Raw genomic sequence first — 17,105 nt, forward strand, 5'->3', positions numbered from 1 at the left:
AAAAGATCACATTTCATGTTAATACAAAGATTTCCTAATAAATATTTAGGAATCTATCTTATGGAAAGAAGAAAAAAAAAAACTTGAGGCAACTGGACTGGTAGGTTATGATGTATTATTTTTAGGAGGCAGTGACAGCTTCCTTACTTTGTCAGGATATTGATGACTAGTGTGTTGCCAGGACAAAGAAATATATTTATCATTTTTTATCCACTTACTTTGAAATTAATCAGAGGAAATGTATGTTCGATTTATAATATTTCTGGTAGCGATATCAAGAAAACTAAAGAATTACCCTGTTTTGTACATTTTTTGGTAAGTGTAATAATCCCTACCATAATTTGCTTGCCTTTATTAACAAGGATAGCATACCTTGAAATGTTTATGTATGTTCAAGTGATACTGATTCTTAAATTTCTGGATTTGTCTAGTCAGTATGCCATAACAGGCTACATTTTAGTGTGTGTGTGTGTGAGAGAGAGAGAGAGAATTGGAGTGGTTGTTTTGGAAGCAAGAATGCTGAACTATCTTCAATATTCATAAGATTTTCATCAGCTAATGTTTTCACATGTCCCACATATTGAGAGAATGTGTTTTAAGTCAGACAGGTCAGAATTTAAATTTAGCTGTTGTACTTAACTGCCTGGATATGTTGTTCAACTTTTAGTACCTTGGTGTTCTCAGTAAGGAAATTGAGATAATAATAATAAGATTTAGAAATAATGTACCAGAAATATTAAATACAGTGTTTGACATTGTGTTTTACATAGATGGCAAAGAGAGCATGTTTTCTTTCACTTTGGAGATCTTTGATGGTAAAAAAAAAAATATTTGCTATGTTAAGATTGAATTCTTTGGCCCTTATACCTGCACATGCTTAGATAACTGACCATAATTAGTTCTGATCTCTGAACTACAGGGACACAGAATATTTCTCATTAACAAAGCACCGAACTTGGGTCAGAAACATGGAGATAAAGCCATCTTCAAGACTTTAGTCAAGTTACTGATGTTCCCTCAGTCTCCTTTTATCTCATCTGTACAACTGAGAGGTTTTAAGACCTATCTCACAGGGTTAATGGAATGAAAGGAGCTGGTATATTTTATGTGCTTTGCTAACTCTAAGGCACTAGACTAGCTACTGAAGTTACTTTTTTAAGGACAGATAAAATTATTTGCATGGATGACAATAAATCTTAAAAAGTTCAGGCTTCCCATGGGGGAACACTGAACTGTTAGAGCTGTCTGCTATAGTGAAATATTATTTCTGTTATCAGGCCTGAATAAGTTAAGAACAAACAAACACGGAATGCCTGAAGTGATTAAGCCATTTCTCATTTTAACTGTAAAACCAATGTTTTGGCTAATCTTTGAAAAGGCTTCTAAGTTTCTCTTCTTATCACCAGTCTGTTAATCAGTAAACCTCACGTCTGATTAAAATCTCTGGATTAGGTGCCATCAGTATCTGTTCATGTAACTTTCATGGTCTGTTAGTCACTGAAAACACATTTTGTTAGTGAGCAGAGCTGTGGTGTAGGTGTCTGATGTCTGACCCTCAGTGTCTGGACTCATTTTTCTCATCAGCTCCTTTTGTGTGGGACTTTTGATGAATCACAGAAGCCCGCTGGGTCTTGGGCATTAAATGTACAGAATCCTCCTCTAGACCCTTGTCTCATGCATGCTTGGGAGAACCTTTACCTTTTGAAGTGATGCCAGGGAGAGAGTGAGCCTTGAGAATAGAAATGGTCCATGGTCAAAGGTTTCCAACAAGAAGGTGAAATGGTAGCATATGAGCCCTGATGAGCTGAGCGTGTTGGACAAAACAAAAATTCAATCCCTCGCATTAAGAAGGTGGGAGCTGAAGAGATAAATGAGACCAGAATGGAGAAATTATGACACTGATGAAAGTCAAGTGTCAGGGCTCCTTCTTCATGCAGTAAGCCCCCGACACAGCTCCAGAAAGTTCCGAGGAACTGGTCGTGTTTGTGGCATCTGTTGCTTTTTCACCATTTGTCATTTGTTGTGGCTTTTTTTGTCCTTTTAACAGATATTCACTTGTATCCCATTTCGTATTCATAACTTTATATTTTTCCTTAAAACCACGTAAGCCTCACCCCCTGCAAAACTTGAATTCATCCCTGCATGAGATGTTTCTTAATGGGAAGGACACTGAAGTATGTACTGTAGAATTATAAGAATGTATTGGGGTGCCATGGTAATATTCTGAGGTTAGATGGAGGTAAAACAAAACAAAATGAAACACAACAGGGAGTTGGCGAGAAGGTTGTTGTCAGGGAGTGGTGGTGCTATTATTAGGAATATCAGAAATAATGAAGAGTATATATGGGCTACAACATGTGTTCAGTAACTACTCTGCACAGGTCTATCCTAGAACGATATGATGCTATCCTGCCTATAGTCTAGAAAGGCACTGGTTAAAAAGTACTCACTGTGGAGGTAAGGTTTGAGGAGGGTCTAAGTGAATAAAAATATAAAATAATTCTGAGGAGCTAGAAGAAAGTTACCTTTAAGGAAAAAAAATCGTTTTTTAGTGACTTTTTATGAGCACTTTATGGTTTTTTTTTGGTTGTGTTAAGAGGACTATAGAAATTCAGAACACCCTGGTGTATTCCGCGTGCCTTAGAAACCAGTACAATAACTAAGTGGAGATTACAGATATGCCCCCTCCCATCCCAAAGAATCCTAGGTAACCTTCCAGTAATTTCTAACAGCAGATTGTAAACTCAGGGCAAGGAGCTGTCCAGGAACTGAAACAGATCTTTCCCAGCTTTCATTTATTTCATTGTTAACTTTTATAGTTATGACATTCTGCTGTGCTCCAGCTAGAGCGATGAGTGTTGAAACAGAAAGAATGTTCTGCAGAAATGCAGGCTTTTACGTTTTCATGCCAGCACTCAATGATTTCAGATTAAAGACTTTTCATATGTATAGTAAATTACACTGAGCATTGGAAGAAAATAAGATTTCTTTCTTAAGCTCCTTTTGTTTTATTTTACTCTTTAGTCTTTCCTAGATCCTCCTCATCGTCCTTCATGGTGCTTGAGTCTTCTGAGGTCTATGACTGATCCGTTTACTTCTATCATTTTTTTTTTAGTACTTGCTGGATAGAGTGATCTCTCTTGACCCTGTGGGGACATAAATAAAGAAAGCATGGACTGTACCTTTTAGCAGGCGAGACAGAAAATAGAAAAACTATTTATAAGAAGCCTATATTTAATGGTGGTGTGTGCTACGGAGAGGAATCCAGCAGGAGCAGAGATACGCCTGTAGGGGGGGTGGGCTTGCAACTTTAGAGGGTGTTCGTGGAGGGCCTCACCCAGAAGGCTGGAACAGAGTAAAGTGCCCAGGGACAGGAAAGACGGAGCCAGAAGGTATCAGTATTCCAGCAAACAAATGAAAAGGGCGGAGGCCCAGAGCAAGATCATGCCTGGTGTGTGGGAGGAAAGCGGAGACAGCAAGGAGCCCAGCGTGGTGGGAGCTAGCGAGCATGTGAGAGACAGCAGCGGAGGTTCCGGTCCAAGCAGTCACAGAGATCGAATCTTGTGGGCCATTGTCAGGACTTCAGCTTCTGCTCATGTGCGATGAGAAGCCCCTGGGCTGACACATAGGATACATCTCCCTTTCTCTCTTCAAGTAAATAAATAAATCTTTTTTTTTTTTTAAGGGGGGATGGGGTACCTGGGGGTTTACCTGAGCACAGGTTGAGCATCTGACTCTTGGTTTCAGCTTGGGTCATGATATCAAGGTTGTGAGATGGAGCCCCTCGTTGGGCTCAAGTCTCAGCAAGGAGTCTGTGGAGAGTCTTTCTTTCCCCCCTTCCCCTGCCCCTCCCTCTACTTGTGCATGCACACTCTCTCTCTTTCTCTCCAAAGAAATAAATCTTTTTTAAAAAACTTAAGGGCGCCTGGGTGGCTCAGTGGGTTAAGCCGCTGCTCTCTGCTCAGCAGGGAGCCTGCTTCCTTCTCTCTCTCTCTGCCTGCCTCTCATTGTACTTGTAATTTCTCTCTGTCAAATAAATAAATAAAATCTTTTAAAAAAAAATAAAAAACTTAAATAGGGGGTGCCTGGGTGGCTCAGTGGGTTAAAGCCTCTGCCTTCGGATCAGGTCATGATCCCAAGGTCCTGGGATCGAGCCCCACATCGGGCTCTCTGCTCGGCAGGGAGCCTGCTTCCTCCTCTCTCTCTGCCTGCCTCTCTGTCTACTTGTGATCTTTGTCTGTCAAATAAAGAAATAAAAAAATCTTAAAAAAAAAAAAACTTAAATAGGAATAGTCTGAGTGCTGTAACTAGGATAGTTTGAAGGAGTGAAGGATAGCAAGACAGCAGTTAGGAAACTAAGGAATTAACCCAGGTGTGAGATGTGGCTCTTCAGACCAAGGTGGAAATAGGGACATAATGATAAAGTGTTATATTACATTGTGTATATATTTGTGTACACACACAGCCAATACAACGTGTGTGTTAAATTTTGGCTGAGTGGAAATGACCTCACCGTTTTCACTCATTTGTTCCTAGACATAGTATTCAGAATTAGCAAGCCAAAAGCCCCTCTCCCATATTTTGAAATCATAAATCCCTATATACTATAACAGTCCTACAGAGTGAAACATGGAAGAGACTGACCCAAAACTGCCAGAAGTGGGAGGGCCACAGGGCAAGAAAGGTGTAGGCCCTCTCCAAACTGCAAATGTTATTAAAGTGATAATTTGATGATTGTAAACCTTGCCTCTTATGTCTTATGTTATCAAATGAGTTGAGTCTGAGTGCATGGTGATCTACTAGGCCCATGGTGGACATACACCAACCTTTCTGGTCTCATTTCTCTCTTCAGCCCATGTAATCATCTCACCTTCTTAATGCTAAGGCTTGAATTTTCATTTTATACTTAAAGCAGAGGAGGTGGTCCATACTCATTCCCATTTCTCAGCTTCCTACCCACCAGCCCCCCAGAGTTCTCAAATCCTGGAGCCAGAGTTTTGTTTACCTTCCATGATGCTCCTACGCTTCTCTGGGAGAAAGCATTTCGGGAGTCATAAACTGATTGACCTTAGTGACCCAGAATCTAGTCCTCTCTCTGACACCCATTAAATCTCTGACACCCATTAAGTCTACTCAATGTGGTAAGTTTTATCATAATCAAATGAATTCACTTATTTTGTTTTTGCACTTAATTCTAAAATATTAGCTATAAAAATAGTCAAGATTTTAGAATTGGGTTCTGTGTATCTTAAACAGAAAAAAAGCCCTTAGAATGCCAGTTTTCCTGAATTTAGATGAGGAATCGGGAGGGCTGGCTTTTGGAACTACCACTAAATGTAATTTCTAAAGCTGAGGTTTCACATCTGTAAAAGTAGGGTAAGTTACACTTATCTTACCGATTTTACTGGAATGCTATGAAGATAAAATGAGAAAAAGTAGGGAAAATGATTTTGTAAAAAAATAAAGTCCCATATTGTTTCTATTAACATAAGTGAAATGGGTCTGATTTTGCTTCTTTTAATCAAAAGGACTTCTTATAATTAGCCAGTATATGTACAAACATCCTTCATAATTCATAGTACATATTGCTGTTAGTTTTTGTAGTTGTGATCATGTATGCTTATGAATTAGGAGAAATAATTTCTCTTCATGAATTTTTGAGAGCCGGAGGGAAAATAGTGGAGTTTTATTTTACATCAGTGGGTAGATATTGATGTTAAACTGTTGTCTTCTGCAGCAGAAGTGGCTCAGTCCGTTAAGCCTCAGACTTTTGTTTTCAGCTGGGTCATGATCTGGGCAGGATCCAGCCCTGCTGGGCTCTGTGCTCTGAGCTCATTTGGGAATAAGCTCAGGATTCTCTCTCCTCTTCTCCCCCTCCTTCTCCTCCCTCCTCCACCTCCACCATCCTCCACCTCCGCCCGCCCTCCCCCGCAAATGCTCGTGCTGGCGCCCACTCTCTCTCTCAGATCAATAAAATCTTTTTTTCAAATGTTGTCTTCTTAGGCAATTTTGTTTTTTTAATGGAAAAAATCAGTTATTGTAATGTGTTTCATATTATTATATAGATAGAAATATCATTTTACATATTAAAAGTGATTTAGAACTTTTGGAATGAAATTCTGCCATTACATGGTATTTGTTATTTATTGAACATCTCTCAGGCCAATGTAAATTATTTGCTAATTCTTCTTTGATATGTGAGAAATAAAATATTGACAATTCTTATGAAGTAATGATTCACTTTATTTCTTTAAGATTCTCTCAGGATGATAAAATGTTTATTGATTTTTTTATTGTTTGAAATGGCTTCCTTATTCTATTTATATCCTTTAGTGCCTCAAATGGTGAAAGAATTTATACATTAAAGGTTCACCATTTTACTTTCGATTATACCATTCATAATAATGATATAGTATCCTTGACTCAAAAATAAGCAAAATATTGTTATAATATTGTAATGTGTTGTAGTATTTCTAGTGATGAGTACTTAGGTCAGGATAAAATCTCCTACTTCTCTGTCAAAAGAAAAATTCTGTTTTCTTATATAGACTAAGTATATTTGCATTTACCTTTTGCTTTTAAATTTTGTTTGGGAGATTTCTTTTTAGAATTTTCCTTTTCTGAAATACAATTTTCTTTTTATCGGATTTGACACGTGATTTAAAGTTACAGTTCAGTAATCAAAGTTTTGTGCATTCTATCTGTCAACTAATGTTTGAACTGGAACTTATATTGTCTGTATGTATGTTAATTCTCAGTGGAGAGGAGGATGATGGTGTTGATATTGCCACTGATCCAAATAACTCCTGTATTTTGTAGAAAACTCCTTTTCCTAGAATAAAGTGACAATATGTTGGGTTGAAATCTGTTGTCTGAGTAGTGGGATACATTTAAATAACATTTTAAAAAGAGCAGTACAGAATATATGAATATTAAAAAGGTTAAGAACATAATTAAAGTTAAAATCCTTAGTGGTTCAGTAGGGATACTTAAAGCAGAGGAGGTCACAGTTAAGGCAAGCATTTCTCTTGGACAGTTGCATCCTGTAGCCTCGCTTCCTATGTCCATTCAATTAACTATGAATCTATATATTCATGAGTGCCTTTAGGATTAGTGGATTACACTCTATTTAATGGTATTGATCTGGTAATACCATTGAATTACGAAGTTACTTGAAAATATCCATTTTGTTCTAACAAAATGAATTGGGAAATTAAGAGTTTATAAATTTATGAACTTCAGTCTACTTCAGATGAGATGTTAACATCACATACCTATCATTGGATAGCCCCATATATTATATGATTTTCCTGGAATTATTAACATTTTACTAATCTACTCATATCCTTTTTCTTGTCTTATTAAGCTACATCCTATTTTAATCTGTTTTAAATAATATATCTAATTCTAAAAACCATAAACTGTGGCCATAGAGTGACATTAGCATCTATACTAATCTTTCCAGGAAATACTAGACTGTAGTATTAGATTATTATAGAGTTTATAGTAATTAGATTATTATAGAGTTTATTATCTATATATAGTATTAGATTATTATAGAGTTTATAGTGATTAGAAACATTACAAACACAATCCTATCATGATAATCTTCTTCAAGTTGAACCACAAATCACAGCTAATTATATACTCCTTTTTACCTTGACTCTATTTAAAAAGCATGAATTTGCAATAGCCCACCTTGTCTCATATAGGATTTTCTTTCCTTTTTAAAGGCTGAACAGTATTCTACTGTATATAAAGCATGTTTCATTTATCATTTATCTGTAATGGATATTTAGGTTATTTCAATGTTTTGACTATTGTGTATGTAACTATAATGAGCATGGTCCTGCTACTATCTCTTTGAGATCCTGATTTCAATTATTTTGGATAAATACCCAGAAATGGGATTGCTATATCATGGGGTAAATGTGTTTTTAATGTTTAGAAAGCATCATACTGTTTTTCAAAAGGGCTGCACCATTTTGTATTCCAACCAAGTACAAGATTCTGATTTTTCTTCTCTTTACCAACACTTACTGTCTTTTTTTTTTTTAATTTTATAATGGCCATTCTAACAGGTGTGATTTTTATTTGAATTTCCTTGATAATTAGTGACATTGGGTAATCCATCCTACATTATTTTCCCTTATAACAGCGTTCAGCGTAATTTCCCATCAGTGTGCATGTGCAAGTGTGCTATTCGCTTATTTTCTGGGAGTGGAATGGAAACAAGAGATAAGAAAGTCAATTAGCCTTTTTTCATTCCTAATTGACATTGTTTATCCACCAAAAAATGGTGCATCCCACAAAAACTATCTGTTTGTTCAACTGTCTTTTCATTTTTTACATGTCCAAGTCTTCAAATAAAATTGTCGTATAGAGATTTACCTGGGTGTTTAAGTCATTTAAGCATCTGCCTTCAGTTCAGATCATGATAGCAGGTTCTGGGATCAAGTCCCCCACCAGGGTCCTTGCTAAGCCAGGGAGCCTGCTTCTCCATCTCCCTCCTGCTTCTCCTGCTTGTATGCATGCATGTGCTCTCTCTGACAAATAAATAAAATCTTAAGAAAAAATAGTCGTATAGATAAGAAATATATTTTTTAAACTATCTTTTCATTATAATTAAGATGGATTTATAAAAAAATGTATGTGTTTTTGTGCTAGATTTTACCTATTTGAGCACCATTTCTACGTAGATGCACTATGAGGTAGGTTTAGTTAGCATAAACTGAATAAGATTTTCTATGTGCTGAAACTAGCATTAGCCTGAGAGATAGGTGAAGTTCATTCTTCTGCACTACCATTAACTAACTGTGTGCTGTTGGACATCTTGTCACCTCATGTTTCACTTTTCTAATGTATTCTATAAGAAATGAAAACTAGAGCATCTGCACAGATCTTGCTTGCTTTGTAACGTGAGTCTGTAAAATAGTTGTGACCTACTTTTACAACACATTTTATTTATATGATTCTTTTTCAGTGCCTTTTTTATTGTTGACCATTAATACTGCAAAACATGTGCTAATCTATGTTCTTTGTGATTTTGTTTTTTGTGATTAGAACTAAACCTATTGTAGATCTGTGAGTATAGAAGTCATTGACTCTAAATATTTCAGTGTATTCAACCTAGAAAAAAAATAGTGGGCCTGCCCAGATTATTCAACTAATGTCTTTGATAATTCTTGGATTTTTTTTTCCTACTTGCAATGTTGTGAGAATTTTTTTTATTTTGCAATTATTTATATTTATATATAATTTATATATGCATGCCACACTTTGCTTACTTTGCTTGTTTTTATAAAAAGTGTGAATGAAAGAAGAAATATGGGAAGTGAATCACTCCAGACCCCATCCCAAATTAATGACAGTTTTAAATACAGAATTCAACTTCTTTAATTATGAGCTATCGAAAAATTGGGTGCCTGGGTGGCTCATTCAGTTGAGTGTTTGACTCCTGATCTCAGCTCAGGTCTTGATCTCAGGGTCCTGAGTTCAGGTCCCATGTTGTATATCTATATAAGCTGTATAACATTACTCAAAGAACTCTTATAGTGGTATTATCATAGCATATACTTTTCCTTAACAATCTGTTTCATTTACATTGGGCTTGTTTACTCAGTATAAAAATATGCAATAGTTTTAAGCAAAGAAGTAGAAAGTTACTCCACATCTCATGTATATATATAGATAGATAGATAGATAGATATAGATATACATACATACACACACACACATACACACACACACAAATATATATGTTTAATACTACTGAAATTTGGAAGAATGTATATTTATAAAATTTACATTAAATATTCTAAGGAGTTTAATTCTATTATCAATATACTGTGAAGACAGGATATTGTGATAGATCACATTTTTTAAAATGTATAACTTAATAGAGTTAAAATTTTAGTATTTCAGGTTAAAAACAGCTTTTGGTTTGAATGGCACTGGCACTGATTTTTTTTTTTTTTAATTACTTTAGAAAGAGGGAATGGGGGTAGGCAGAAAGAGAGGGAGAGAATTTCAAGTAGACTCCACGCTGAGTGTGGAGCCTGATGCAGGGCTCAATCTCACAACCCTGAGAACATGACCTGAACTGAAACCAAGAGTTCATCACTTAACCAACTGGACCACCCAGGCATGCCCAGCTTCTAAGTTTAAACCAAATTTTGATTCAGACTACAAATTGAGTATTCCAGCCCCTGAGTTATCCAATCCAGACGCAAATGTGGCAATGGCCAAAAAAGATAAACTAGATAGGGTATTCCCTGGGGGCCCTGGGGTGTCAACACCAGCCCCGGGAGCCTGAACAATGACCACAGAGAGCAGTGAGAGGGAAGATGGCGAATGCAGAAGAGGAAAATTAGATGACATGATCCCTATGCTTGAACATCTTACTATATATGTAAGGTAAATTTGTGGATAAGGAAAAATAATGAAAAACAGTGTGTAAATTTCAGAATCCAAACTATTTTTTCACATCTTCATATAAAGCTCCCTCTCAAAAATTGCATTTTCATAAATTATAAACAACCAGTTGTTTTTTCATTGTGCCGTAGTCATAGACTTCTCCCCCTCGTAGAGTCGAAATAAACTGAAAAAGTGATCTAGCAATATCCTCCCCCTTGAGGAAGCCAAGGAAGGCAAATTAGCCAGTTTGCTGAAGGTCACAACGTCTAGTAAATAGCCAAGCTAAATGTGAACACAATATGATTATTGAGAAGAGAAAGTATCAGCAGTCAGCAGTACCTTGGTTCTTAAAACACATTTCTGAAAGAGTATTTGTCTTTCTGAAAATAGCATATATATTCCTTATTAAAAGAAGGGTAGATTTTAATTTTTTAATGTTAAATATCAGATACATTCACATCATTGCATTTGAAAGTATTATTAGACTATTGGTTAAAAAACTAAAATGTAACATTTTATTGTAGCCCTTTTGAAGCAATTCAGACTACATTCTCAATAAAAGGAAATTCAGATTATCTTCCTTTCAGTGTATCTCTGGAGTCATTGTCCTTGTTAGTGGAAGTTGTTCTGATGGCCTCTTCAAGTTGTAAAATCATTTTTTAAAATTTAATTGTATTTAAATTCAATTAGTTAACATATAGTATACTATTAGTTTCTGGAGTAGAGTTCTGTGATTCATCAATTGTAGGTAACACCAGTGCTTATTACTTCAAGTGCCCTGTGAGATCATTTTAAATTCAACTCATTCGGGTGAACCAGGGAAATGGGGCTCCTGCAAATGCCTAAGGTTGGATACCTCTAGAGTGTGGAGAGTGAGGAGGGAAAAAGCAGGCAGAGAGAGACTGCTTCTGTGAAAGTCACTCCAGGTTTAAGTATGTTATGTACCAAGGCTCTGTTTTAAGTTTTGATCGAACTATGTATTCCAAGAGTAAAAATAAGAGTCGATCATAATGACAGTGACAAAAATGGCAACATTATTATGAGATTAGCTCTTCAAGAAGATACTTTACAACCTTAAGATTTTATGCTTCTAGATGAGTTTTCTTGGAAAAATACATCTGAGTTTTTAATGTCTTGTCATGACTGAGGGAGTCTCCTTTGTCCTGTAAATAGACAGGACACTATCCAAATATTATTTTTTCCCCTTACACTTCCCTTTCCTCCACTCTTTTTTCCCTCCCTGATATTCTATTCTTCTGCCATTTTTTTCTTTCCTTCCTTTATGTTAATGTATAAATTGGTTAAAGTTCTAAAATACTTAAAAAAAACCTGTATAGTAGAATAAAATATATCTATCTATGTATTTTTCTTATATTAACATTCCATCACTTGAAAATGAATGAGTAATTAGTATAACTGATGTGGACAATATATTGGACCCCTGAAACTCACTTGCAAGGTTTGTTCACAATTTAGAAACCCAAGGCAAATGACCATTTCAGATTCTGAGTTTTTGCTGCTGCTGCTGATTTATAAATGACTTTTGAGAGCTAATGTCCAGATTTAGGAAATTAATCTATAGTCATGGTTAATAATATCAATGGAGAAAAGTACAACATAAAGTATTATTAATTTATGATATACATTTATTTTTTAAATTAAGTTTGGGTTTTGTTTTGTTCTGTTCTATTACCCCAAAGGCATTAGATTCTCATTCCATAGCATGCCAGCCTCACTGGTTCATGTAGTTTCCCTCGTGTGTGTGTGTGTGTCTATAGGTGTGTTTGGTTTTTGTGTTTGTTTTTTTGTTCATTTATTAACTCATTCATTTTCTTTCAACTCATTTTCTTTTCCCACTTCCTTCCTCTGTTCATGAGCAACTATTTATAATTTATGTAATTTCTGTTATTTTTTTGGAAAATAAATAATGTACCTGGGTACAAGTAGCATTTTAATGTACATGAGATGCCCTTGTCCTGTAGACAGATCCTATTTCTCACTTGGTTTCAATTGGAAAATAGTTTTAAGGTGAATCCATCTTTTGGTTAACACCTGGTCTGGTCTTTTTCTACACCCTCGCCAGGTATTTCCATCTGGAGCACTTACACTATACTCTCATTGTCCCACTTCTCCTAATACTGCCTCCACCCACAAATAGACACTCAGCAAGATTGTCTGAGTCAATATGGTATACATGGGTTTAATTTCATGATGTTCTGCTACATTGCCCTCCAGAGGGGTGCACTTATCTGCATTCCCATTAAAATAATTGCATCTTTATAAATTGTAGACAAGCGGTTGTTTTATTTTCCTGTGACATAGTCATAGTATTCTCACATCACATAGTATTCTCACAAAGTGGGGTATGTCTGAACATCATCCAGTAAGTTTAATCTCCTTTGGATATACCTTTGAAGTCAGGGTCCCCTGATCCTACATCCCAGTCAGCACATAGTATTTTCTGGTTTTTAAACTTTTTGCAATATGATGAGAGCTAAGGAGTATGTCATTATTGCTTTAACTTGTACTTTCTAATCATTATTGAGTCTGGGTCTTTTTAAATATACCTTTAACACTTTTAAAATTCTTTCTCTCTGGATCATCTTAGTTTTACTAACTTCCAGGATGTTTCTGCTTCTGCTTTTTTCTAGTAGAGTATCATTTTTTTATTAATTTTTTGACAGCATACAATATTAGACACAAGATGGTGATCACCACGTAAGTGACTAATTGTGCAGTGCCACTTACTAGATCCAGAAAAAATAGTTGTGCAATAAAAAAAGTAATGGGTTTTATATATGTTTGGATATACCTATGATTTCAACTGTTAGCTCATTAATTTTAATCCATAAGATGTTTGTGATATAAGGGTAAATAATAAATATAGACAAAGAAATAACACACATGAACTTGTGCATTATAAAGAATAGCATTTACCAATTTTAGGAGATATAAAGTTAAGGAATCCAGAAATTATAAAAACCCATAGTTGAGAATGTTTTATGTTGAGTGATATTTTTTTAATTCAAACATTACCTGACTATTGTCTTTTTTGGTGTTTGATAACATGTTAAGTATAAGATTGTAAGCAACATATCCTGTCATTAGTTGTTGCACATTGAATAAAAATTCAGTTGCCTATACTAATGGCTTATTAAAAGCCATTAGTATAGGCACTTTATAGGGATATAATTGAAACATCATTCTGTCCACTATCAAAGTTGAACAATTCATTAACATACATGTTGATTAAATTTAAATATAAAGAAAATGTAAATGCTGAATAATAGATATAGACATGCATGTATATGCTGTATTCCAGGAATTATTTCTAAAACAAAGTCACAGTACAGTTATCTTCAGATTGACTCTGCTTCCATTTAATCAATTAAATGATAAAATATTACTTTACTGAACCTCAATATAGCATGATCATGTTCAACAAATGTTTATGTGCATTTTAAAATAGTTTATAGGATTTTGCAATTAACATTTTTCAAGAATGTTATATTACAGATCATATCATACTTAATCCTTACAATTATTAGAACCTTCTTATAAATTAATAAGGAGTGATGGGTTATATTCACTTGGTTTCTTTAGTATGGTTCTTGTAGGATTTGTTAGGGATTTGGAGAGGTGGTGGATAGGAAAGGTGTTACTAAAGGACTAGTCGCAATTCACCACATTCTCTGTAGTATCTGATACTCACCATTGGAACCAAGTACTGGCAAAATCTTTTGAACCACAGTCCTGCACAAACTCTGGTGGAAAACCGAATGAAGAGAAAAGAAACTTGGTCTGTGTATCATGGAACAGAACAGGTGGTATATTTTATGACCTCAGGTGTATTTCTACACAAGATTCTAGTTATTTGTTGTGGGTTTTTTTTTTTTTCAGCAATTTTATTAAAGATTTTAAATAGTTTTCCCTTTTTAATACTAGAAGCATTTTTTAATTTCATTAAATAATTATGTTTTGTAAATTTGCCCCTTTATTTTGAGAGGTGAAAAATAAACAAGTTAATCCAAGAAAAGAAGCATGAAGATTATGCAGCTGTTTCTTTTCATAGAATACGCTCTTGCCGAAAAGTGACAATGCAATTATAACACTATAATTTGTTTCAATTCAAAATCATCTGTATATAAATATACTCTTTATGCTGACTTTTTCTTTAAAAAGTGTGTTTTTCAGTGTGCTCTTCCTTTTGTACTGCTGTATTTTTCTTTAGTGATATCATCGTTGTCTCTTATGTAATTTTCTCATTTTATATGTACAACAGCCTGGGATTGTTGAATTAAACCTAAGGCCCATCTGAAGATAAAGTTTTGTTGGAGTAAGTTCTAGAAAAGCCATTTTTGTTTGTGTTATTGTGCAATTTTTATGGACTTCTTTTGCCATTTCACTGTAGTAAAAGAATTTACCATACTTGTTTACAACCAGTAATATGCTTTCCAGTGTATATCAAAATCATTTAAAAACTTTCAAAGTTTCAGTTATGCCATGTTTAGAGTTTTCCACTGAAGCCAATGGTGAGCGGTAGGGAATGTCACATAGGCATCTGTGAAGCTCATTAAAAACCAGTTGTTCAAGTGTTTCTTTTTGTTTCAATTATAGCTCAGTTAGAACATACATTTATTTTCTTAGGTAAAGCTGGTAGCACTCACAAATATTTGGGCACTGTAACTTGAATAGTTTCATCTAATTTCTATCCATTTCACATAGATACATATTAGGACCAGATGATTCATGCCAAATATGTACTCCTAGATTATTTGGACAGCTCATGTGAAATGGAGTAAAGAAACAAAATTTAAAATGTTGAAAAATTGTTATTACTTTTTTAGTGAAAATTCTCTTTCTAGACAGAGAGGAAACATGAAATGCCCTCTAATTAATACAGCATACTTGACGCTATCCAGCACAAAAAAAAAGAAAAAAAAAAAAACTTAGTGTTCTTTGTTGAAACATTATTAGGAATTTCAAAATGGTTACAGTGAACCATTAAACCAAGCATGGGCCTTTCTGAGCACAGGGCCTTGTCCTACCACAAAGGCTACACCCCAGACACCGCCACCCTTCCTCCCCCTGCCATGAAGCTGTCCTCTCTGTAACATGCCTACTAATTCTACTCAGGCATGCCTTGCATGCAGTGAAGAAAAAGGAAAAAATTCCCCATGGAAATCTGTCTTATCTAAGCAAAGCTGAAGCAATTAACAGTTTCTCAAGGGAACCTTCACAACAAGCTATTAATGACTTTCTTCCTCCTTTCCCATTCCATGATGGAATATGGAACTGTATACTCTTCTAGATGCTTGTTCCCCATAGGAAAATTATACTGATGCTTGTAATGGTATTTTTTTTCTGACACAAAATTGGCCTAAATAATATATGTTCAATAATGTTTTCTTTATTAAAGCAGTGTAAACAAAATGCATGTGTTTGGTAATATTTAATAGGCTTTCAAAAGCAACATTTTGCATGTTGTAATAGACACATTTGATGAGTTCAGGTGAGTGATGAAAGCAAACTACATATGGTTGTGGTATTAATGTTCCAGAGAACTTTGAACTGTGTTCTCTGAAATGGTGTGCTGAGTTGGTTTTTAAATGTCTTCTATGCCCTACAGACCCCAACTAGAAGTACAACACATGTTTTATTTTATAATTGCATTTGTCTTTTTAGGGATGCAAGTATTGGAGTGGAATGGAATTCCTTTAACTTCTAAAACGTATGAAGAAGTGCAGAGTATCATTAGTCAGCAAAGTGGGGAAGCAGAAATATGTGTAAGACTGTGAGTTTTTCCCCATCTTTTTGTTTCCATTTTTTGGCTATTCATGGCTCTTTTAATTTAAAATTGTTAAGGTGGAACCTTTGCCAGTCAGCAAGATTTACAGTAATTAGAAAATAAAGTGAATACAAGTTTTATAGATTTCTTGTGTTCAGAATCAAAGTCTAAAGCATAGAAAGAATTCAGCTAATTTTGTGTCTGATTATGTCAGTAGTTCTCCCCTTTCATGCTTTTATTGAAACATGCTTCATTTAAACAAAAGCCTGAACCCATTTAGATTTCATGTCTGTGTATAGTATTTCAAAAAGAACTTACACTTAATCCATAAAGATTTCACCTTAAATAATCATTTTTATCAGCTGACTTTTAACAGCATTGCAAATATATATTTGGCTAGAAGGGTGAGCATGCTTGGAAATTGCTTTATATCATTGACCACTTCTCATTTACCTACTGAAAAAAAAAAAAATCAGGGTAGTTGGGAAAAAAAGGCCTTTTGTCTCCGGTTTCCTCAATTTCTTTCTTAATTTCTTTGTTTTAAAATTTTAGGGACCTCAATATGCTTTCAGACTCTGAAAATCCCCAGCACCTGGAACTTCATGAGCCACCAAAAGCTGGTAGGTGAAAGTCATCTGCTTTCATCCGGGGGTAAAGGGGAAGATGTAAGTGTAATGATAGTTGTAGAAGCAGGTGAAGCCATAGATGAAAATATAAACACAAGCATAGATAGTGTATGGGCAAAATGTATTTATAGACCAAAGTCTATTTATCTACGTAATCATAAGCAGAATCAAAAGCACTACAGAAATGTTTTTTAGCATTCTAGGGGAACACATACTTGTATGTTTGACCCATGAAAGAAATTCATACAGAATCTTGCTGTGTGAGTTTACATTTT

The 17,105-nt window shown here is 35.0% G+C and overlaps 1 protein-coding gene across 1 annotated transcript in view; it reads left to right on the forward strand.

Moving 5' to 3' along the window:
* Window positions 1-17,105, forward strand: part of PCLO (piccolo presynaptic cytomatrix protein) — a 408,965-nt gene that overhangs the window by 305,993 nt on the left and 85,867 nt on the right. Inside the window, exons 12-13 of the mRNA XM_059396945.1 lie at window positions 16,102-16,210; window positions 16,757-16,824. Of these exons, the coding sequence (XP_059252928.1) occupies window positions 16,102-16,210; window positions 16,757-16,824 (177 nt within the window). The remainder of the gene's footprint in view (window positions 1-16,101; window positions 16,211-16,756; window positions 16,825-17,105) is intronic.

Source organism: Mustela nigripes, chromosome 4 (genome assembly GCF_022355385.1).
Source record: "Mustela nigripes isolate SB6536 chromosome 4, MUSNIG.SB6536, whole genome shotgun sequence".
Lineage (NCBI taxonomy): Eukaryota > Metazoa > Chordata > Mammalia > Carnivora > Mustelidae > Mustela > Mustela nigripes.